The sequence below is a fragment of the Cajanus cajan genome, chromosome 6 (genome assembly GCF_000230855.2).
Source record: "Cajanus cajan strain Asha chromosome 6, NIPB_CcT2T_4, whole genome shotgun sequence".
NCBI lineage: Eukaryota > Viridiplantae > Streptophyta > Magnoliopsida > Fabales > Fabaceae > Cajanus > Cajanus cajan.
The window spans coordinates 21,953,628-21,978,083 of NC_138522.1; the positions used below are offsets into that span (position 1 = coordinate 21,953,628).

At 35.8% G+C, this 24,456-nt stretch overlaps 1 protein-coding gene across 1 annotated transcript; it reads right to left on the reverse strand.

Moving 5' to 3' along the window:
- Nucleotides 1-1,334: 1,334 nt before the first annotated feature.
- LOC109790284 (golgin family A protein (DUF1664)) lies at nt 1,335-11,290 on the reverse strand. The gene is made up of 11 exons (XM_020349402.3): nt 11,092-11,290; nt 10,839-10,972; nt 10,064-10,145; nt 7,488-7,558; nt 7,281-7,382; nt 7,099-7,188; nt 2,579-2,653; nt 2,446-2,478; nt 2,257-2,331; nt 1,986-2,042; nt 1,335-1,790 (listed from the first exon to the last, which is right to left on the reverse strand). Exons 1-11 carry the CDS (start codon nt 11,144-11,146, stop codon nt 1,614-1,616), a joined length of 951 nt encoding a protein of 316 aa, XP_020204991.1. The 5' UTR covers nt 11,147-11,290; the 3' UTR covers nt 1,335-1,613.
- Nucleotides 11,291-24,456: the final 13,166 nt, after the last annotated feature.

A 24,456-nucleotide genomic window follows, 5' to 3' on the forward strand; every position in this document is an offset into this window, starting at 1 on the left:
TTGAGACTATTGTAATGGTTAGAGGATTGATGTGGATGGTGATTTGGTTTACTTGAATGGTGATGGAGTTTGGTTCCTAGTTGGTAGATGCTCAAAAAATGGCATGAGGAGCATGGTACCAATTGCACTTTAGCTCAGGGAATAAAGTTCACCTAGCTTGGTCAAGATATGTTTTCACAGGGTAGTCTTCATCTTGCATCTTCTTCACAGTAATGGTCTTACCATGTAAGAATGCAAAAGTAAGAATTGTTATTTTCCATAGAAAATATGCTATGGATATTTTAGAAGAAACTCACATGTTGGATTACAAGCCAATTGACACTCCTATGGATTTGAATGTTAAGTTGTTTCCTAATCAATGAAAGTCTTTTTTAGGTCCAAGAAGGTATAGAAGGTTAGTTGGGAAGCTGAATTACTTACAAATTACATGACCAAATATATCATTTGTTGCAAGTATTGTTAATCGATTCTTGAATTCTCCATGTGATAGCCCTTGAGATGCATTGCTTAGAATCTTGATATACATTTAAGGATCACCTAAAAGAGATTTGGTACACATAAAATAGAGGTCACTCAAACATTGTTTCATATATAGATGTATAGGCAAGTTGCCTAGTTGATAGATCTACATCAAGATTTTGAATTCTTCTTGGGGGCAATTTTTTTTTTGTGAAAAAGTCAAAAGTAAAATATTGTTGCTAGATCTAGTAAACAAGTTAAATATTGAGCTATGACTTCATTACATGTGAGCTCATATGACTCAAATACCTTGTCCAAGAGTTGCACTTTTGTAAAGTAGGTGCTATGAGCCTCATTTGTGATAACCAACCAACCTTATGTCCTCTTTCACTAGTACATAAGATATTAAGATAGATTGTAATTTCATTCTTGTGATGGTCGTGTTAGGAGTAATTGTTACCTCGTTTGTCAGAACTAGTGAACAATTAGCAAACATTTTACATATGTGATAAGCTTAATGAATACAATCCATATGCTCCCGCTTGAGGAGTGTTGAAACATGACATAATTTTGTTATGATGTGATGTGGATTTAAGAGATGATTTGTATTTACTATGATATCCTACTTTTAGGAAAGTAGGAAACTTACTGTATGATCATATCTTTGGATTTTGATTAATCCTTTCCGCTCTTAGCCTATCTTGTATCTATATATATTTATATACCCTTTGTACAGAATTAATAAATAAGAAACATTTTTCTGTCCTATTCTTTGATTTCAAGTGGCATTACCCTGCCGAGACGATAACCGGGAGCGATTAATATTTCTTGATCATTAAACATGACTAATTTAACAACACACTTGAACAAATATCTAAAGGAAAATTATAAAGCCTTTTCAAACACACTTGACAATAGAAGATACAATGATTTTGTGATACGGATGGACATAATTGTTAGCTAACGGTGTATGTTGTCTTGAAATTTGTACATAAGAGATACAAAAAGGTTAATTTTGAGCTGATGTGTGGTCTGAGAAATTTTGGCGGCCGTAAAAAATACTCGCAATCACTATGTACACTCCATGAGAGAAGTAATGTTATTGAATCTATTGTCATAGTACAGGCTGATCAGCAACAATGTGAAGCAAAATGCTAATCGCACGCCAAACCTGTAAGGCCCTTGTTCACAGAAATGCCAACAGGAAATGACCTGTGTATTCTTGGTTTGGAAACAGGTTCTTTCTCGTTTGAAGAATCGAGACCAACTTTCTTTGTTATTATGGGTGAGTTCTCAGCCGTGTCTGTAGTTGTAGCAAAGAATTGTAGCCCCTGAAACATATACTTCAAATAAGTCACGTATGACTAGAAGTTAAAAAATTACAGAGGTTGTTTAGAAACAAGTTTAGACACATTTTTGAGATCTTTATTATAATTTTTTTATTTTTAATAAAAAAAGCTCTCAAAAACATTTATAACTAGCATCTAAACAGACTCTTAATTTTTCAGTCGCCATAGCTGACAAACCTTGAGTGTTTTCTCCTCAGGTGTCATTATTGTACGAGTTCTTGGTTTTGCAATATCCTGTCAAATCACCCAAAAACACCAAACCGATATTTACATGAGAAATTACAAAATTTTCCTGGATAATCTGCAGAACTCTTAACTAGTAACTTGTCGTTGCATTTACAAAAGTCTTATCATAAAACTTTTCTAAATAAAAACCTCCAGAATCCCATTTATACACTCAATTAGAGTATAATTAGGAGAAAACACAATCGAAGATGAAACATCTAACCTTTTGGCCATTTGGCCTGTCGTTAAACCCCTCAGCAAATTGGCACAAATACCAGAGACCTGAATTAGTCTTGTCCTGCACGATATTTTTTCAAGATAAAAAGGGAACTAAATAAGTAAATATATATATTAAAAAAATTGTAAAAATATGCTAGAATATAACCCATGTTTGCCATGATAAATTTATAACCTGTTTTCCTTCAACAAGCTTGAGCTTCCCTTCCTATCAATTTGATTGATTGAGTCAAGTTAGAACAAGGGGAAAATTCAAATCGATTGGATGCTTAAAAAAGACCGAAGAAAAAGCAAGTTCTGCAACTTACCAGCCCAGATATCATTGTATGTATAACTTCAATATCACATCCAATCTGAGAAAGGTTTGACTTCACTTCATTCACCTGCATGCGAAATAATTTGAAATTCATCTTAACACAGATTAAAAAGAATTTTACAAAAGTTTTTAATCAACTGAAACCTAAGACCAGAACAAATGCAACAGTATGAAGGACCAATGAAGTTCAAGTTGAACAATACCACACAAAACCATTTTTGGGACATCACCTACTAGCCTTGCTTCTGATAGAGTTGGTCTTTGATATGGTATGAGCCAAAATGACCAAGTGAAAGAGTTCAAATTACCAACCTCATTATTCATAACTAAACTTGATCATAAGGTAATGTTGAATTGTCAACACGTTCAAGTCCCAATTGCTTAAGTTTACAATTCATACTCGAGAATATTAGCTAGCATTATAAAACCATTATTAGAAATAAATTGGGTCTTACCAACTCCCAAAAGCTAGTTCATGGGAGAAGTATGGCTCAAGTCTAATAAGAGCATTTTGACCATATTCTTATGCAAGGTGTGACACCCTTTCACACTAAAAAAATGAATGTCCCGGTGCAAGGTTTGCAAACCCAAGCATTTGGAGGGCATTTGGTACATGGAAAAATTTTCAAGCCTAGGAATCATGATTCATGAGAATCATGAATCCTAGAAATCATGAAAATTTGTTTGGTTGATCATAAATATTTCTAGAAATGTTTCTAAATGTTACAAGGGAATCAAAAAATTTTACTACATTAAATCAGTAAATATAGGTAATATGACTTTTTACCGAATTAAAACTTTATTTTTACCTCAAGAAAGATAGTTTCCCATCTCCCCCATGGGAATAATTTCATGAGAAAGCTATGTAAAAATCATTCCCAAGAAACAATGTTTCCTAAGAATGTTAATTTTTAAATAACAGACCAAATGTGGAATATTAACATTCCAAAAGTCAAATTCTCGAGAAAGTAAAAACTTTCCATGGGCCAAATGCTCCCTTACAAGTAACCAAATATTAAGATTTGATAAACTCTAATACCATATAAAAAAAAACTGGACCTAATTCACTCCCAAAAGTTAACTCAAGAGAGGAGGATTGCCTAAGTTCAAGAGAAGTGTTTTGACCATATTCCTAGCCAATATGAGACATCTTAAAATCCATTATTGGACTTTCACATATTAGTCTAAACATTTTAGAGAAATTGGTATTTAACACACACATCAATACAAGAACATAGAGTATAAAGTCATTGATTAATCAATTATTATGTTAAAGAAAAAATACTTTGTTATTATCTGTTTGATTCTTTGACAAGTATAGACTATTGGCAAGCATTGGCATTTAGGAGGGGGATGTCGGTTGTAGGACAACATTCTACTTTGGGAAGGTCAAGTGTGTATGATTCCCAAAATATTTTTGATAGCCCGCGGATCTCACTTTCCATGGTGTAGACTATGAAGAGTGAACATAGGCATCACATTCAAAGACACAAGTTGGGAGACTTGACATGATGGGAAAGTAAAGGAAGAACAATACTATGTTTATCATTCAAGACATGAGAAGGTAACTTGTTTATCAAATATGTGACAACCAAGACATTCTCCTCCAATAAGTTTTGGGAATAATTTGGAAGAGTAAAGCTCTAACAACTTCAAGAAGATGACGATTTTTCCTCTTTTCAACCGCATTTTATTGGGGAGTATCAACAACAGTTGGTTTATGAATTATACAAATTTCTCTGAGAAATTTGGAAACATTTGATTCACATACTCAGTGCCATTGTTAGACAGTAACATTTTAATAGACTTTCCAAACTGATTTGGAACAAGATGGAAAAAAAATTCAAGAACACTTGAAAAACCTCAGATTTATTTTTCATAAAGAAATATTCAGGTGACATGAGTACATTCATCAATAAATGACACAAATTGCTAACTAGAGGAATTAGAATGAACAAGATCAAAAGGTTTCAAGGCTCTTATTATTACTAGGAGGAAAGGATGGATGATGGTGCTTCACAAATTAACATTGTAGACCCCTAAAATTGTCCGGGTCGGAAATAAGACTCGAAGACTCTCGAAGAACAAAGGAAAGTCAGCCGGAAGGACTCCTGGAAGACCATGGAAGACCCTAGGATGACAATCTGTAGGATTAGAGGTCTTAGAGTAGCAAAAAATAAGAAAGTGGAGGGAATGAAGCCCAATACGGCCTCCCAAAAGTTCAGTACGGCCGTATTGAACATTTTAAACTTCAATACGGCCGCACTGAACTCAATACGGCCGTATTGAAGTTTCTGAACTTCAATACGGCTGCACTGAACTCAATACGGCTGCACTGAACTTCAATACGGCCGCACTGAACTCAATACGGCCGTATTGAAGTTTTTTGAACTTCAATACGGCCGTATTGAATTCAATACGGCCGTATTGTAGTTCAAAACTTCAATACGGACCGTATTGACCCCCAGAGGCCGTATTGCGCCTCATCCCTATAAATATGACGTCAATTGGACGTCATTCTACACTTTTACACACAGTTTTGACTCCCTCCTTGAGTATTCTGAGGTTTTTGAGCAGTGTTCTGCCCTAGAAATCTCTCTGGGAGTCGATCCGACGAAGTTCTGGAATTCCGAGCATTTAGCTTGGAGATTCGAACTTAGTCGAAGGGAAATCCTCCGGATTTCCATAATTAAAATTTTATAGGAGGGAGCGAGCGGTCTTGTAGAGGGAGGGAACGCCAAAACGCTTCCCAATTTCTGTCAAGATATATAAGAAAGCACGCTTCAAAGGTTTATCTCTTTAAAGTCCCTTCTTTTACCGCTTTCTGTGTGTACATATTTAAACTGTCATCATGTAGATAGTTAATTTATAAATTGCTTAGAATAAATAGGGGTAATTTAGTAATTTTGCACTATTATTTTTAAATAATCTGTCATAGGGAACCCGAAAGGGGCGCTGTGGGGTGCTAACACCTTCCCCACGCGTAACCGACTCCCTTACCCGACTCTGGTTGTAATGGCCGAAGTCGATTTTTGAATCGATTGCCTTAAACCTCTTTTTCCAATGTTTTGAGTAAAACATTGGTGGCGACTCCATGAACCCTTCCTTTTTATGAAAACCACTAATCCATGGAGGGTCCCGCTTGGGATTAACATGGATTGGTGAGCCTTTTAATAAAATTGCTCGTTTGACGAGGTCTCAGTTTGAGAATAAGTCATTCTAGCAATCCATATTTTTAAACAAATAAAAGAGTCCAACCATCCTTCGCGAATGCCGAAAGCCCGTTTCGGGCCGGTGGCGACAAACATATAATTCAATGAGAAGACTTGACTCACTCTTTTGTAAACAAGTGAGGAAATAAAGAGTAAAGAATACCCGAAGACAGATGTCCAAGATGGTTATGTTGAAGCCAAATCTGGGAAGCTACCCAAGTTTGAGTTTGTTTAATGAAAGAAAGACAGACCTTTTTGTCACTACCACCATCAATCTACATATGCTATAAATAATATAACCAACCCTTATCCTTAAGAATTCCAGTTATCCTCCCTGTGGAAAGGTCCTCAAAAACACACTAGGGATAGATGAATGTTACTGTACATTCCAAATCCTATGCAAGTTTATGCATAAAAGAAAGATTATAGGCTAGTTTGGGATCGTGAAGGACACTGCTCAAGGATAGGGGTGGTTGGGGTTGAATGTTGTTCGATTCAACAATAGGGGCACGAGCTCCATTAACAACCGTAATGTGCTTGCTTTACAGACAATATGGAATAGGGGCGGGCATTTTTCCTGAGCTGATCTTTATGCAAACTATTGGAAAAAGCCCAATCATATCTATCCTAGATCATTAAAAAAAGTTACTCATCATTTATCCACGCATCAAACCTAATAGTGTTTTGGTGTGAGGAGATGTATTGAGAAATATCTAGGTTACACATCAACTAGAGATTAGGTCAATAGAGAAGAATATATAAGTGAGAGACAACCCTCACCTTACAAGCCGATTTTATAAAGTTGAATTAGATCCAATCTCATGTTTTAAGATGATGTCAGAATTATCCTAGATTTATTAAAAAAGAGTTACCCACCATTTATACACAAATCAAAAGTCCAATAGTGTTGAGTATGAGGGGATGTATTGAAAGAATACCAAAGTTCCACCTATTCTAGATCATTTAAAAAGGGTCATCCATAATTTATTACACACCAAACCTAATAGTTCTAGGTGTGAAGGGATGTATTAGGAAAAAAACCGAAGTTCGACTAGAGATAAGATTAATAAAGAGCATAAAAATGAGGGAAAATCCTTATCTTACAAACTGGTTTTGTAAGGATGAGTTGCACCCAAACCCACATTCTAAGATAGACAGACAAACAAACAAATTGAATTAGCCATTCCCATTCATGATTTTCTTTAACAGGATCAATTAGTCTTAATGCTTGATGCACCCAAGAAAATAAATCTAGAATGGTCATTTGATCTTATATTATTGAACTAGGAAGTTCTCTTACATCATTTGATATAAGTTGACCTAACTCATTATGCTCTTCCATCTTCAAGTCAAGACCTTCCAGCCTCTTCGTAAGATGCCTTTTTGTTGACTGTGCAAATTAAATAAACAGATTTTTTCAGCAACACCCAAAGATGAAAATGTTCATATAGTAAAATGGGAATGCCAACACAAACTACTTACTGCCAATGTTTCATGCACATTTTCTAATTGCTTTGACACAGTTGCAACAGCATTGACCATATTTCTCTTTGTCACAAACATTACATCAGAAAATGACCATTCCTTCACGAGGTAAGAATTAATGGGTTTAATCAGCACCATCAAATCATATTCTGATTTTTAATCAAATGTACTTGGTAAGCCAAAGTGATTCAATTGTCATCTTACCTTCCACCACATATAACAATATCCCATAGCTCCTATTGCAGCAGCAGGTAGCAAGTAAGAAGCAAAACTCCCTATGTTCAAATGTCAACATGAACATTATATAGTGTAGAAGATACTCTTATAGATAAATAAATAAAGGAAAGAAAAATATTACATTTGATAATAAAATTTCTTAAAACCAAGAACAAAATTTCCATGATTGGACAAATTGCCTACACCAGGCCAGAAGATACGGAATGTCCAAAAACATACCAATATGTAACAAATGAAATGAATATCTCTTCAAATGTCACTAATGAAATGGAAATAAAAAGTTATTTATCCCCAAAGGATAATGGAACTATCATTACTGATCCAGGAATCAATCAACAATAAAATATAATCAAAATGTAGAGTTCTATAATGAATTATAATTTCAAATGCTTCAAGGGAACTTTCATAAAAGAAAACAAACATTGCATCTGCAGACCAAGAGCCATTGTCAATAAAAGACATGTTTAATACTGTGAAACTAGCTAGAAAACTGTTTAGGAAGTTAACCATTTATTGATGTTAGTTGTTCAACATTTAACAAATGTAGCACATGCTTAAATTAGTTTCCTCCCATGTACACTACACAATGTTATGATTTTGCGAGTAATATCACTGTACCTCACTCATGTAAATGTAAATACAACAGTATGGTCTGCAGTAGACACGCAATCTGTATGGCATCAATCTGGGCAAATTTTCTCACCTATCTGCCCTAGCCTCATGTCAACAGTGCCGGCACACTACTCTGGTCTGCCTTTCTACCACTACCCACCCCCACCTCTTTTCATCATTATGCCCCCAAGGCCCCAACAAAGAGCAGACATCACCAATGACCCCCCTCCAATTGTCACCACCCTATCTGCTTATTGCACATTTCTCCACACATAACATCCTGTTTGGCATGTCTGCCTCATGTGCCTATCTCTTCCCAATACATGAGCCCTCTTCCAACGGCACCTACTCACCATTGTCTCTTTTGGCGACCTTCCGATCTGCAATAGAGGCCAAAATAGCATCATTTCACAGTGCTATAGCACTGCTCTGCATATGATGTCCAAAATCCTAAGAATGGCCTCAAATATTAATATTGCACAGGCATTTTATGGAGAATTAGAGGTAATTTTGGGATTTTTGGCTAAAAAGGTTTTAGCTTGTAGAAAACCCTTTCAAACATCATAGCTTTCATGCCTCACACATCTCTCCTACTTTGCAACTAGTGCATGACCCCTGAGCATCCCTTCAGCAACCACCGTGTGATCCTCTAGTGACTCTTCAGCAACCCATCCCATCCTGCAGCTTCTTTACTTCTCTCTTGCTCTCATCCTCAAATTTTCTTTCTCACAGTTTTCTCTCATAATCTGGTTCTCATTGTTCACCTATTCACTTCGATCTCTTTTTTCTGTTAATCAGTTTTCTGTGCTTTTGTCCCTCTACTCTTTTTTCTCTATATTTTCTTATGTTATTCTCTTTGTTCCACCAGTTTATGATCTCTGTTTATTGCCTCTCAAGTCTAAGTCTCTCAGGTCTTTTTTCAGTCATCAATTTCCCAAAGATCAAAACTCATTCACTCCCTTTTATCTCTTTCACTTTGGTTAGTCGTGGTATCCTTTATTAATACAACTTACTATTTACTTGTATGATAGCTTCAAGAGATAAGCCTATAACTTTTTATTATTAAGTATGAACATGTCAAAAAAAATTTGTATTTTTGTTTGAGTATTTATGTGCATTTAAGTTTAAGTATGAATTATATAAACTGTATAAAAAATTCAAAATAGCAGTCATCCTGCTATTCGCTGGAGTCAGCCGCTATGTATCACTATCCAACATTGATAAATATGGTGCAAAAAAGTTATTGTCAATTGTTGTCAAACAGAAGAAAGAAATAGGTTATTGTTTAAAGGTAGCACTTAGTGGTTTCCTTAATGCAACCCTTCCCGGTTAAAAGGAATTGCTTTTACAAGGTTAAGGCCCTGTTTTGATAAAGTTCACCATAAGCACTTATAAGAGAAGAAAATCAAAAAACGAAAAATAAATTAGGTTTCTCCTGTAAGTTAAAATTAGTTGATGAATTAACTAATTTATAGAAGTTCTCTAATTTAGCTTCTCCAAAAGCTTATTTCATTGACGCATGAGCTAAATTTAACTTATAAATAAGCTTAATTCATTTTAACTTCTTATTTTATGTTCTTGTCCTTATTAAGAAGTTTATCCAAACAGGACCTAGGTCTATATCATTTACTTCCATGAGCCTAAGACAATTATCACTAGTAATCCATATACAATGTAAATTATGTAATGTTAGAAGCAAGTGAAAATGAGAAGTCGGACAACTTATCATAATCACAAAGAAAACCAAGAAACAGGTTTAAATAAAATGTTAGTCACTAACAGTCTGACAGATTCTTCAAGGTCTAAAAAATCAATTATTTTATCCTGTGATGTTCAACTAATGTATTTAATATCTCCACGGAGGAAAGAAAAATACAGAAAACCCAAGTTTGTCGTTGTATAGAATTTGCAATAGAATTCAGTGTAAGTACCAGTTGAAGAAGAATTGGCTTTGAAGATAGTCACAGGTTGAGACAATGTCAACTCCCTGATCTCCTGCGCTAGCTGCCGAATCTGAACATAAAATACAGTTAAATAAACAATTCAACGAGGTCTGTGACAAAGAAATAGGCCTGTTTGGGTAAACCTCTCATGCAGCACTTTTACAAGAGAAAATTAGGAAGGAAAATTCAAAGGGTAAAACCCCATTTCAGTCCCTAAAAGTACAAGTAGCTAGCACTTTAGTCCTTCAAAGTAAAAAAAATTATGAATGTCCTTGAAAGTTATAGCTGTTTCATTTAAGTCGCTAAAAATAACCACTTATTGTCACTTTAGTCCTTAAATACACATTAATATAATCATATAAATCACATACATTTTTTAATTTTGGACTAAAGTGAGTAATATTTTTTTACACTTTGAGGGACTCTCTGAAATTTTATACTTTCAGATACTAAAGTGCCAACAACATACACTTTCAAGGACTTGAATGGTGTTTTATCAAAAATTCAAATAAGTTTCTTCATAAATTAAAACTAACTTATGCATGAGTTAAAAATAAAATTTCCAAGAAACTAAAAAAACTTCAACAAATTAGCTTATACACTAATTTTAGTTTACGAAGAAACTAATTTCAATTTTCCTTCTAATTTTTCTCTCCTAGAAATCCTTAAGGTGAAGTTCACCAAAACATGATCTTATTTTAGCATGGTCATAAACTAGTGCTGTAATGGGAGCAGAAATAGAGGAACATAAAAAAGAATGCACCTGAGCAGAAATAAGCGCAGCATCATATCCACCGGGTAAAATCTCAACGTCGTCGACACCCTTTAGTAACTCCTGAAGCTGTGCGATGAGACCAGACAATTGGCCACTCCTCAGCATAACAGAACCAGTCAAACCTAAATTAATAGCACCAAAAGAGGTTAGTTTTTTTTTCACCATTTTTCTAAGATTTAGTCTTAAACTAATCTGATTGAAAGTGAGAAAGCATAAAAATCAGGCACTTGCTTATACTTACCGGCCCCAACAAGAATGAGAACCTTGGAGGTGTTGACGCCGGCTTGCAACGCCATGCTATTGTTATTTGTTATTCCTATTCTTCTCGACCAATCGATCAGGATCACCGCCCAATTTTGACTTATGCCCTACTCCTTATTTGTGAAGAGCACAAGACCTCTATGAGTATGAACTCGTGCGTGTTTGGAATTTGGATACACAACCAAACTTCTTCATAGTTTCACCCAAAATCAATTAGTTCATTAAAAATAAAAATAAAAATATATAAATTAATAAACTAATCTTCCATAATAATACGTGTTTTATTTTATTGTCTACTAATTTATATTTAAAGATAAAATAGGAAAAATATATAAATAAAAAATAATAATTATCTTTTTTAAAAATAATAACTATTCACTTTTTTTTTTAAATATTAACTTATTCTATTTTTTAATGAGGCACGAAATGCCTTTTTTCTATTGATCAATAATGAATCAAATGTCGATCTCTATGTATAAAATATGAATAATTATCTTGTTCAAAAGTATTTGTATGAGTTTTTTTTAATAAGAGTATTTTTTAAGTGTTTCTATTTATTGAGAGAATTTTTTAAGATTCTTTTAACTTCTTATTTGTTTCAATTTTTACTTATAATGTTTATTTATAAATTAAATTTTAATTTTTAAACTAAACTATCAATAATTATTTGATCACAATATAGATTATTTATTATAAATCTAAAATATAGCCTATATATTTAAAATTATTTATTTATATTAATTTAAAGCTAAATAATTTATTTGGCTCATTTATTTATTTATTTTCAGTTTAGTCCAACTTTTATTTAATTTATGTCAATATTTGATTTTAGTTACTCTCATTTAAATAATTAACAATGGATGCCTATATGGATATGATATGGATTTATTGTATTTCTTTTAATTGACTTTTAGTTAGAGGTGTCAAAGTGAGTCAACCTGACTCACATCGATTGGCTCACCACAAGTTGATGTTTTAAATGGGCCAATCTAACTCGTCTCACTTTCTGGTGAGGCTAAAAAATTCCAATCCAGCTTGAGCCACCACGGGTTAGTGGATTCGGTGGGGTTGGCTCATCAGATTTTTTTAAAATAAAAAAATTAATTTCATGTTTCTATTTTTAATAAATAAAATAAAAAGAGTTATAATTTTTTATATCAAAAAGTCAAGTCTATCATTGATTCAAATGCAAATACATAAAAAAAATATCAATCAAAGTTTCAAATAAAAAGTAAAGAAGCATATATATATATAATAATAATAATAATAATAATAATAATAATAATAATAATAATAATAATAATAATAATAATAATGGGTTAAATGGGTCAACCCAACTCACTTAGGCTCGAACTCGTTTGACTCATGGGTTAAGTGAGCCAAGTTGGAATTTAGCCAAAATCAGTATAATTATTTTTCCTAACCCAACCGAGCCCGAACCGTGATGAGTTGGATTGATCCACCAGATTTGGCTCATTTTGACACATCTACTTTTAGTTTCAAAGGTGATTTTAAATGTTGGAATTTTATGTTTAGGTCAAAAAAAGTTCTCCTATAGGGGTGAAACGTTTCATTCCCAGAATTGGACTTGGACGAATTTCTTAGGTGGAGAAAATATTGGTGAATATGGGACGGAAGCTTGCATTTGTTCGCATTTGGTGGATGTGAGAAAAGGTCGTGTTTGATTGTATTTGGTGAAGGGGGTCGCATTTGATCACAATTGACAAGTGTTAGGGTTAGGGTTTTTTATTACAATTTTATTTGAGTTTTTCCTATGTGTGTATGATACTATGATGTATATTCTTGTTGTCCTTACTTTTTTCATTTGTTTTGTGGGTTTATTGTGTCCTTCAAAGGTCAGGGTGCAAGGTTTATAGTGTGGTCTATCATAGGCATATTTTCGTTTTGTTGTCTTGTTTGATTTGTGCACATGTGATCTAATTGTTTCAAACATATGCTGCCTTTCCACTGATAATTGTGGTCATATGGTCCATATGTGTTTGCATTTGTTTAACATTGTCTTTGTATGTTGTGCTCCTTTCCACCGAAACATTACATATGCTCTTTTTTCTTATTATTTTTATGTGTTTGACTTTCCACAGTATGTTATTGTTTATCCTTTAATTCAAATACACATGACAATAGGTTAATTTTAAAATATTTCTGTTGTTGGATTTGTGTAGGAATTGTTTGATATGGATGATTATTTTGAAATTGTTGTGCATCATAAGGGGTAGTTAGTGAATAAAGACAAGTTAGACTACCTGGGTTATGATTCCACATCGAAATGTGACCCAAATAGATGGAATTACTTTGAGATTTTGGATATATTAAAGGAAATGAGATATCTCGTAGTGGATCGAATGTAGTATTTTGTTGGCAATGACAACTTTGAAAATGGAGTTAAATTATTGGAGTTAATCATTCATACACTGCCAGTGTAAAATTTTTTACACTGGTAACCAATCATATCTTTTAAATTATTTTATTTTATTTTTATTTGATTAAATAAGCAAATGACATGACACTATTAAAAGATATGATTGGTTGCCAGTGTAAAAAAAACTTTACACTGGCAATGTATAGGTAATTAACTCAAATTATTGTGTGATGATATGAGTTCTAAGAAGATGATAGGTATAGCAAGAAAGTATGGAGATATTAAACTATATGTTTTACATCCAATGTTATAGGCTGAAATAATTGAAAAATTATCTATGGTTGGAGATGTAACAAGTGATGACATTTGTCAGAACCCGAAAAATTTTGATCTTGCCCACAAATGGTTAGGACTTCGTTTTGAAAATCTCACTAGCTTTGGAATGCCCAAAGACGAGAGTAATTCTTCACTGATGGTTTTGAAAAGAGTTTGAAGGAGTCGTCGCCAATGTTTTACTCAAAACATCAAAAAAAGGAAAGGGTTTTCAAAAGTAGATTATATAGCCTTCATAGCCAGAATTGAATTTAGGGGTCAGTTACATGTGGGGAAGGTATTAGGCATCCCACAATGCTTTAACTCGATGCCCTATGATAAACTTAGCATAATCACGAAATAATTATATCTTTACCCCTTTTATTTTATTAATCATACAATAATTTACAACACATGTATTAATTCATGACCTACATAGTAATCGTTCACTACATGGGAATAGGGTTATAAATAAAACAACTAAGGAGAAAATGGAAGAAGAGAAAGAATTAGAACCTTTGAAGCAAGCTTTTATAGAAAAATCTTCAAAAATGCATACAAGGGCGCATTTTGGCAACATTTCGCTCTACAAAAGCCTCACTGTAACTCAGAAATTCATAGAGAGGGGGAAAGTCAAATCTGACAGGTGTCTGTGCTAGGTATGAAGTGGTTGAAGAACGAGCCTTGGGCACACTTTTATAGGCACCCAGGGATGGGGAACGGTCATTCTCAACACTATAACGACCGTTTCGCACTTCAGAATAACACATGAAATGCCTAATAGGAATGGTTGTTCCCAAACTAGAATTTAGTTCAAATTTCTTGTTTGGAACGATCGTTCCAAGGTTTAGGCTTTAGGGTTAGGAATGGCTGTTCTGCACTAAAATTAAGGCATTTTGTGTAATGGTGTCTTCTAGGTGTTAAGTTAGACGAAGAAATTCTCAACAAGGTTTTGAACATGACAAATATAATGTATATTGTTATTTCTAACATGTATGTTAGTGTTTCAGATAAATATAAGAACAAGCAAAAATGAAAGACAAAGAACGCATCAATACACATATCAAACCAAACGAAGCCTGGTTAAGCTGCACAGAAATCAGACGATCAAAAGCCATACAAAAATATAATACATACAAGACAAAGCATACTAGCAGTCAAAGTCTTGAAGTATCAAAAAAAAGGCCAAACCAAGTATCAAACAAGGCTAAGTCAAGAACAAGACAAAAGTTGGTCAAGCACCGGATGAAGTTCATATAGATGTCAGATGAACCTTAATGCACTACCAGTCAAAGGTCAACAAAAGTATTAGACGATGGATAACACTAGACGAAGAAACGTTCCAAATGGAATTAAAGTATTCCATCCTCACAACTGACAAGATGAAAAGAAAAGTCAAAACAGACGAAAGGAAAAGTCAAAGTCTACTCTAAGATAGAGACTCAAATTTCAGACGTAGACAAAGAATATTGAAAAGTGTCTGAAGTCCACTATTCACAACGAGGAATATCATATATCATCTACACTCATAGAAGAGCACATGAAGTCATCAAAAGTGTGAAAAGAAAGAAGAAAAATAAACGAGCATGAATCCACAAGTCAAAGTTGCGTGTGTCAGAGCAAGTACACCTACTTTTTAGAAAAAGACAACGCCTTTACAGCTACAATGACGGAAAGAGAACAAATATACCTAGATTATGATTGAAGTCAAAAATGAAAGTGAGCAAAGTACGCGAAAGACTTCATGTAACACAGATTCAGCAAGCAAACATTTAATGCAAGATCAAATGCAAGATCAAATGCATTAAATGAAAGATCTATATGACCATGAACGAACTGCTATCTGCACAAACGGAAAGCTCCACTCCAACGGACACATTCAAATTCAAACAACAGGCAGATTTATCACAAGGCTATAAATATCAAGACCTGAGAAGAGAAGAAACATAGAAGAGAAGTGAAGCAACGAGCAAAGCGAACGCTAAAACAATTTTGCATCTCTTCTTGTACAGTCTTGTATATCTGTGTAAAACTAAGATAGCTTATCTTAGTGAATGTAGAAATTACCCTATCCTCTCTGCAAGATTTATATACACACTCTGAACACATATCCTTGTAAAACTAAGGTTAAATACCTTAGCGAGTGTAGAAACCATACTATCCTCTCTGTGAGAGTCACATACACACTCAAAACATCTATCATTTATAAAGCCTAAAGAGGCTAGTGAAAGAATACTTGGAGAACCAAGAGTGGTTAAGAATACTTGGGAAACTACAAGTGGTTTAAGAATACTAGCGTCAACAAGTGAAGTTGACGAATCAGAAGTGGTTGAGAATACTTGTAATATGTTGTGATTAGTGAAACCCTTCATTAATTGAAAGAGACTGGACGTAGCTCAGGTCAAGCAAACTAGTATAAAACTCTTTACACTTCTTACCTTTTTTCAGACGCAATTTTTGTTTAGCTTATATATCATATTGAAAATTTCATCCACTTTTAAATCCTTTTACAACAACTATTTTTAGACGAAAAACACACTTGTTCAACTCATTATCTAAAGAAATATTTTACTCATAAGAAACTTTTTCTTCAAGCAGACGATAAACCCTCAAACGAAAAATCTTTTTATGAGCCAACCTTACACCATTTCTAAGTGTTCAAAGTAATATTCTCATTAGACGAAAAAGAGTCTCTTTTCAAAAACAGTTTTAAAATTCCTTCATTCTCGCACACACACATTCAACCCCCCTTCTGTGTGTTTTTCCGCTAACTTCACTAGGCCTCCCGAGTTTCATCTTGGTTCATTTTTGCGCCTTACTAGGCCCTCAAGGGCTCCTCTTCTCATTCTTGAGGTCTTTTGACCCTAGTAGGAGTAGCCCGGACAAAATCAGGTGTCTATAGTTGCCCTTTTTTACTTGTCCTTTGGATAGCAAGACATTGAGTTTGCATTTTCCAAAGGCAAGTAAAGATGTAGACATTTTGTCCGGATCTTTGGCTTCTTTTCTCTATGGGGGTGAGTGAGGTGTGAGCATACTTTGTCGTTACTTTGATGCTTGGCGGGATTTGTTGATGTCTTGTGAGTTTGTCTTTGTCGAGATTCTTTGAGGTTGCTGAGGAGTGAGTTCATCTTTTTTGAGCTTCTCCAAGCTTGATGAGTATTCTTTGTTAGCCTCTCTAGGTTGGACTAGTATTGAGGCTCTAGTTAGCCTTAGGGCAAGTATTATTTGGTAGCCTCTCCAGGTCGAAGGGTGAGTAATCTTTGTTACCCTCCCCAGGCCAAAGATGAGTATTATCGTGTTGACCTCTCAAGGTTGCTTGCTATGAGTATTAATTTGTCGGCCTCTCTAGGCCGCCTATTGTGAGTATTATTATGCCAGCCTCTCTAGGCCGTTGGTGAGAATTCTTTGCAGCCTCTCTAGGTCGTGTGAGTTTTCTCGCCAATTTCTCCAAACTGTTTGGCGTGAGTTTTCTTGTCAATCTCTCTAGACTATTTGTGTATTTTTTGGTAGCCTCTCTAGGTCGTGTGAGATTTCTTGTCAATCTCTCCAGACTGTTTGGAATCATGTCAAGGCTAAGAAGACCAAGAGGTGACACATTGATGGAATCATGCCTAGGAAGGCAAGAGGTGACATATTGAAGGAGCCCAGAGGAGTTGGCTAGACATGGAGGTTTGGGCCAGTCAAGGCCCGATGGGCTTGGAAAGCCCAATTAGAGTTTTGCATGGGCCATATCTTGTTTAGCTATTTTTCCTTATGTCTTGTATATAACATGTTAGCATAGGTTTACTATATTTTGGTCTTGTATTTTGGACCATTTAGAATATCATTTTTAGGCTTTAGGCTTATTGGGCCTAGTTTTGGGCTTCATGGGCCTTTGGGCTTTTGGTACCCAATATTGGGCTCATTTTCTTTCTTGTAATTTTTCCTATTCATTGTATTTCCTTGACCATTGTATTTAGGTCATTAGTTTAGGATTTAAGGAGGATTACTTGTTTAATTTTAATAGGAAAAATTAGGTTTAATTTAGCATGCATTTAAGTTGCATTTTGAGTCACATGGATGGAGCCACCTTGGCTGAACATGTGTGACTCAAATTCAACCCTAAATTCACACTAAATCAGACCTAAATGCATTTAGTACCCATGGGATTCGGACTTACACATGTGGGTTAAGATTTGAATTCAAAATTTCAAATTTTGAATTCAAATCTTGGCGCCACATGTGAAGCTTTCACATTGGCACCAAATGCTTCCTAATTTCGGTTGCTTAAATGGTTCCCTCCTCACACATTGTATTCACTTTTGATATATGAAATTTGAGAGCAAATATTCTGCCAAGTTTCTTCACAAAGTCACCAAGAGAGAGCCATCACTTTTTAGGAACCCTAGCTAGGTTTCCTACCTTTTAAAGTGAGTTTTCCTTTGTTCCTTAAGCTTGGATGCTTCCATCCATAGTCTAGGAACCCTAAGTCCGAAAATCTTCCTTCCTTCAAGTGTCCTACATTCGGATTCAATCTCCATTGAAGAGGTCCAAGCATTGGTGAATCCGAGGAGAAGAACATCTACCACTTCTCCTAGTATTTGCCATCATTTAGGAACAAAAATGATACCAAAAATGATGGCAAATACTAGGAGAAGTGGTAGATGTTCTTCTCCTCGGATGCACCAATGCTTGGACCTTTTCAATGGAGATTGAATCCGAATGTAGGACACTTGAAGGAAGGAAGATTTTCGGACTTAGGGTTCCTAGACTATGGATGGAAGCATCCAAGCTTAAGGAACAAAGGAAAGCTCACTTCAAAAGGTAGGAAACCTAGCTAGGGTTCCTAAAAAGTGATGGCTCTCTCTTGGTGACTTTTGGAAGAAACATGGCAGAATATTTGCTCTCAAATTTCATATATCAAAAGTGAATACAATGTGTGAGGAGGGAACCATTTAAGCAACCAAAATTAGGAAGCATTTGGTGTAATATTCATTTTTCTAAAGGGGGTATTTTTGTAATTTCTATTAATGTTTCTAGTAATGGCATTTTCGCAAATTTTATTAAAGTTTGAGGGGTAAATGGGTAACTTGGAACGGGCTGTTCCAAAATTGGAACGGACCGTTCCAAGCAATAAAAAGACACTAAATTTTAAGTTGGGAACGGGTCTAGAACGGGCCGTTCCAACTAGGAGAACGGGTCGTTCTGGATGAGTCTCGGAACGGGCCGTTCTGATTTTAGAACGGGCCGTTCTACTTTTTGGGAACGGGCCGTTCCGATTTTGGAACGGGCCGTTCCGATTTTGGAACGGGCCGTTCCAGTTTAAAAATTTGTGTACATTTGAAAGATTCGGAACGGGCCGTTCCGGGTGACTCTGGTTGCCTATAAATAGGAGGCAGGGGGTGAAAAAAAAATATAACTGGAGAGAAGAGAATCCTAGAGAGAGAAAGAGGAGAGAGAGAGAAAGAAAGAGAGGGGAGGAGAAAAGAAAAGAGGAGAGAGAAAGAGGAATCCAGTAGAGGAGGTTCTGCCAGGGGAGAGAAAAGAGGAGGGAGAGGAGGAGATTCTGCCCGAGTTTCGATCCTTGTTTAAGGAGAGAGGTGGAGATTCTGCCCGAGTTTCGGTTCTTGTTTAAGCAAGAAAGAGGAGAAGGTTCTGCCCGAGTTTCAGTTCAGGTTTATCCAAGTAAGGGTAGTGCTTATAAAATTAATCTAGTACATATGAACATGATAGGAATAGTATAATTTTAATATGCTACTTTATGTGGTGATTTTCATTTCACATAGTATAAGTTGGATCAATTGATGGTTGTTTTAAATATTTAATTATTTATATTATTATTGTATTGACAAATTGGCATGGTTATGGTTATATTTAATTATGGAATATGCTATGTGTATGTGGTTTGGAAAAGTAAATAGGACTTAAAGGAGTAAGGTTATGGTATGGATTGGATAGATCTCTTGGTGAGATCAGAATATAATCTTTGGAAAAATATGAAATTTGGGAATCCCATGGTGAGGATTCCAATGTGGAACTTTTTCAAAGGTTATATAATAAACCACTTCAGATGTTAGGTGGATTCTGAAGTACTCCTCTAAGTATTCTATTTGCTATCGGTATGGGTCTAGGCCGAGTCATACCGATGGATGAGGTGGCCCCACCAGGGTTACGTGACGACGTAATCCAACTGTATATTTTCCATGAGAGGTTAGGTGTGGGACATGGGTTGCTGACATGTTTCACCGTATCAACACTTGGTTTGGATGGTGTTGAGGCCAACATTTGGTTTGGATGTGTTGGTTACATCATGGATTATACAGTGGTGTGACTTTGTTTTGGATATGGAATATGTATACATATGGTATGGATTGTATACATTGGTTATGGATTATTTTATTATCATAAAATATGTATACATTGGCATGGACGTGTATACATTATATTTTGGGTTGGTCTATATTTAGCTTGAAAATGACTTGTTGGTCTGGATAAATACTGTGGATAAATATCTGTTTAATGATATTTTATTATGATGTACTATGATTGGTTTTATATGTGCTAACCCTTATATTTCCATGATGTGGACTGTGATGATCTCACTATGTGGGGGAGCAGATCAGGTATGAGGCTTTGGGATAGCAAGGAGTCTTTTGGATAGCTGCTTTGAGAAGTGGCTAGGTTTAGAGCTTGACCAGCACCTAGGGTGTCTTATTTTGATGTTTTCATGACATTGTAATTATATTATCTTTTTGGATTACTGTATAACTTTACTGAGGATGATGACTCTGTTATAAAAGATTATATTATATATTTTGGAAACAATTTATATGTTATTGTATATTTACACTCTAACGTAGCTGGTTTTTGCTCTATTTTCTTTATTTTATATTATTTTATATTATTTTATTTTGGTTGGTTATTGATGTGACGGTTTAGGGTGGGTCGTTACTTTTGGTGCCAATGTGAAAGCTTCACATGTGGCGCCAAGATTTGAATTCAAAATTTGAAATTTTGAATTTAAATCTTAACCCACATGTGTAAGTCCGAATCCCATGGGTACTGTCGCCACCGGCCCGAAACGGGCTACTCCTATGTATTTCTCTTTGATTCATATATATATATTATCTGTTACCCTTTGTTAGTGATTTGTATTCCATTCTTAATGCTTAGATAAACTGATCACTTATCTTTGATTTTGGATTTAGAATTTAGTTGGAAAACATTTTCTGGATCTAGACTTGAGTCAAATCACCTATTATTTTTAAGAGCCAGGGATGGTCTTGATCTTAATAGTTGTAACAAGTTCTGATTCGTAATGCGGAATATTGAACTTGTTAAGATTTTAAATAGGCAAGCGCACCCAAGTCTCTGTAGTAAAAATAAAAGGTTGTCGAACCTCAGGGACTTGTGAGATAACTTAGATTTCTATTATATTAGTTGATGCTTATAAATTTAAAACTGGAATAGTTACACATATTCAAATTTGAGATATATGATTTTCCAACTTCAAGAAACCAAAGAGTAATTTGATTTAAAGAAAACAGATATAAGAAACAGTTGGGATTTGATTTCATCAATCTCCCTCCTATGTATTCCTATTGATTCTTTCTAAAATTTCCATTACTCATTGTTATTGCATTCTCTATTTTCATTCAAACCCAATCCCTTGGCATAAGAAATTCTGGGATATTCAACTCAATGAATGATTCCTCACTTCATTTAGTTCAATATTCCGCATTACGAATCAGAACTTGTTACAACTATTAAGATCAAGACCATCCCTGGCTCTTAAAAATAATAGGTGATTTGACTCAAGTCTAGATCCAGAAAATGTTTTCCAACTAAATTCTAAATCCAAAATCAAAGATAAGTGATCAGTTTATCTAAGCATTAAGAATGGAATACAAATCACTAACAAAGGGTAACAGATAATATATATATATGAATCAAAGAGAAATACATAGGAGTTTGATGACTACATCAATCCCAAACTTAGAGATTAGCTCTCCATATTACAAGAAATCACCAAGTTACAAGTTGAGAGGTAGAAGAAGAAGATCCTTTGAAGATTCGCGTTCCCACGAGCTCCAGAGTACTCTGTTTTTTTCTTCCTCTCGTGTCAGTCTCCCCTTTCTCTCTCTTTCTTTCCTTATATATGAAAACAGAGTAAGCAAGAGAGATATGAATCCGCTCAGCGCCTCGAAACGGCTGAGCGGATTGAGAGTTCTTCACCATGAAGAAACCTGAATTCTTCACCATGAAGGAACCTAGGCGCTGAGCGCCTTTTATTCGCTGAGCGGATATGATCCGCTGAGCGCCTTCATTGTGGAAACTCTCTGTTCTTATTCCGCTGAGCGCCTCAGAATGGCTGAGCCATTCTTCTCCAGGTTTCAAATCCTACAAAATAAGCACAAAATTAGATCAAAGGCTTCCTATTCTATGTGCTAACATTGATCAAGAGTATCTCTTTGATTCCATGCCTATATAAATCAAAATAACATTAATAACAACACAAAAACTATTAGATAAGTGTCTCAAATGAATGTTAAATCAAGCTAATTAGACACTTATCAGCTTTCGGCATTCGCGAAGGATGGTTGGACTCTTTTATTTGTTTAAAAATATGGATTGCTAGAATGACTTATTCTCAAACTGAGACCTTGTCAAACGAGCAATTTTATTAAAAGGCTCACCAATCCATGTTAATCCCAAGCGGGACCCTCCATGGATTAGCGATTTTCATAAAAAGGAAGGGTTCATGGAGTCGCCACCAATGTTTTACTCAAAACATTGGAAAAAGAAGTTTAAGGCAATCGATTCAAAAATCGACTTCGGCCATTACAACCAGAGTCGGGTAAGGGAGTCGGTTACGCGTGGGGAAGGTGTTAGCACCCCACAGCGCCCCTTTCGGGTTCCCTGTGACAGATTATTTAAAAATAATAGTGCGAAATTACTAAATTACCCCTATTTATTCTAAGCAATTATAAATTAACTATCTACATGATGACAGTTTAAATATGTACACACAGAAAGCAGTAAAAGAAGGGACTTTAAAGAGATAAACCTTTGAAGCGTGCTTTCTTATATATCTTGACAGAAATTGGGAAGCGTTTTGGCGTTCCCTCCCTCTACAAGACCGCTCGCTCCCTCCTATAAAATTTTAACTATGGAAATCCGGAGGATTTCCCTTCGACTCAGTTCGAGACTCAAGCAAAAAGCTCAGAACTCGAGAACTTTGTTGGATCAACTCTCCGAGTGATTTCTAGGCAGAGCACTGCTCAAAAAAACCCAGAATACTCAAGAAGAGGGTTAAAACTGTGTGTGAAAGTGTGAAATGACGTCCCATTGACGTCATATTTATAGGGAAGAGGCTCAATACGGTTTCTGGGGGTCAATACGGTCCGTATTGAAGTTTTGAACTACAATACGGCCGTATTGAGTTCAATACGGCCGTATTGAAGTTCAAAAACCTCAATACGGCCGTATTGAAGTTCAGTGCAGCCGTATTGAGTTCAATGCAGCCGTATTGAACTTCAATACGGCCGTATTGAGTTCAGTGCGGCCGTATTGTAGTTTAAAATGTTCAATACGGCCGTACTGAACTCTTGGGAGGCCGTATTGGGCTTCATTCCCTCCACTTTCTTATTTTTTGCTACTCTAAGACCTCTAAACCTACAGATAATCATCCTAGGGTCTTCCAGGGTCTTCCAGGAGTCCTTCCGGCTGACTTTCCTTTAGTCTTAGAGAGTCTTCAAGCTTTATTTCCGACCCGGACAATTTTAGGGGTCTACAGCTGCCCCCCCTTTACTTAGTCGGACGGCCTTTTGGTGTACCGGCTGACAAGTAAAGGAGTTGACCCAATTGTCCGGGTGATGTGCCAACCTTCTGACTTGTAGCGTCTTCCGGTGGAAAATTGTTGAGTAGCCTCTCCAGGTTGTTTGCATACCTCGGCGCTTCTGACAACCTCGGTAGCTAAGTTTACCCTCTCCAGGGTCAACTTCACTCGACGCCCGAGCCGGAAGCTGAACACCAACGTGCCTCTGACGACGCTGATGGTTGAGTACTGTCTCTCCAGACCTTGAGTACCGTCTCTCCAGACTCTGAGTACCGTCTCTCCAGACTTTGAGTACTGTCTCTCCAGACTTTGAGTACCGTCTCTCCAGACTTTTGAGTACCGTCTCTCCAGACTTTGAGTATCGTCTCTCCAGATTTTCTTTGAGTACCGTCTCTCCAGACTTTCTTTGAGTACAGTCTCTCCAGACTTTGAGTACCGTCTCTCCAGACTTTGTTTGAGTACCGTCTCTCCAGACTTTGTTTGAGTACCGTCTCTCCAGACCTTGTTTGAGTACCGTCTCTCCGGACTTTGTTTGAGTACCGTCTCTCCAGACCTTGTTTGAGTACCGTCTCTCCAGACCTTGTTTGAGTACCGTCTCTCCAGACCTTGTTTGAGTACCGTCTCTCCAGACCTTGTTTGAGTACCGTCTCTCCAGACCTTGTTTGAGTACCGTCTCTCCAGACCTTGTTTGAGTACCGTCTCTCCAGACCTTGTTTGAGTACCGTCTCTCCAGACCTTGTTTGAGTACCGTCTCTCCAGACCTTGTTTGAGTACCGTCTCTCCAGACTTTGTTTGAGTACCGTCTCTCCAGACTTTGTTTGAGTACCGTCTCTCCA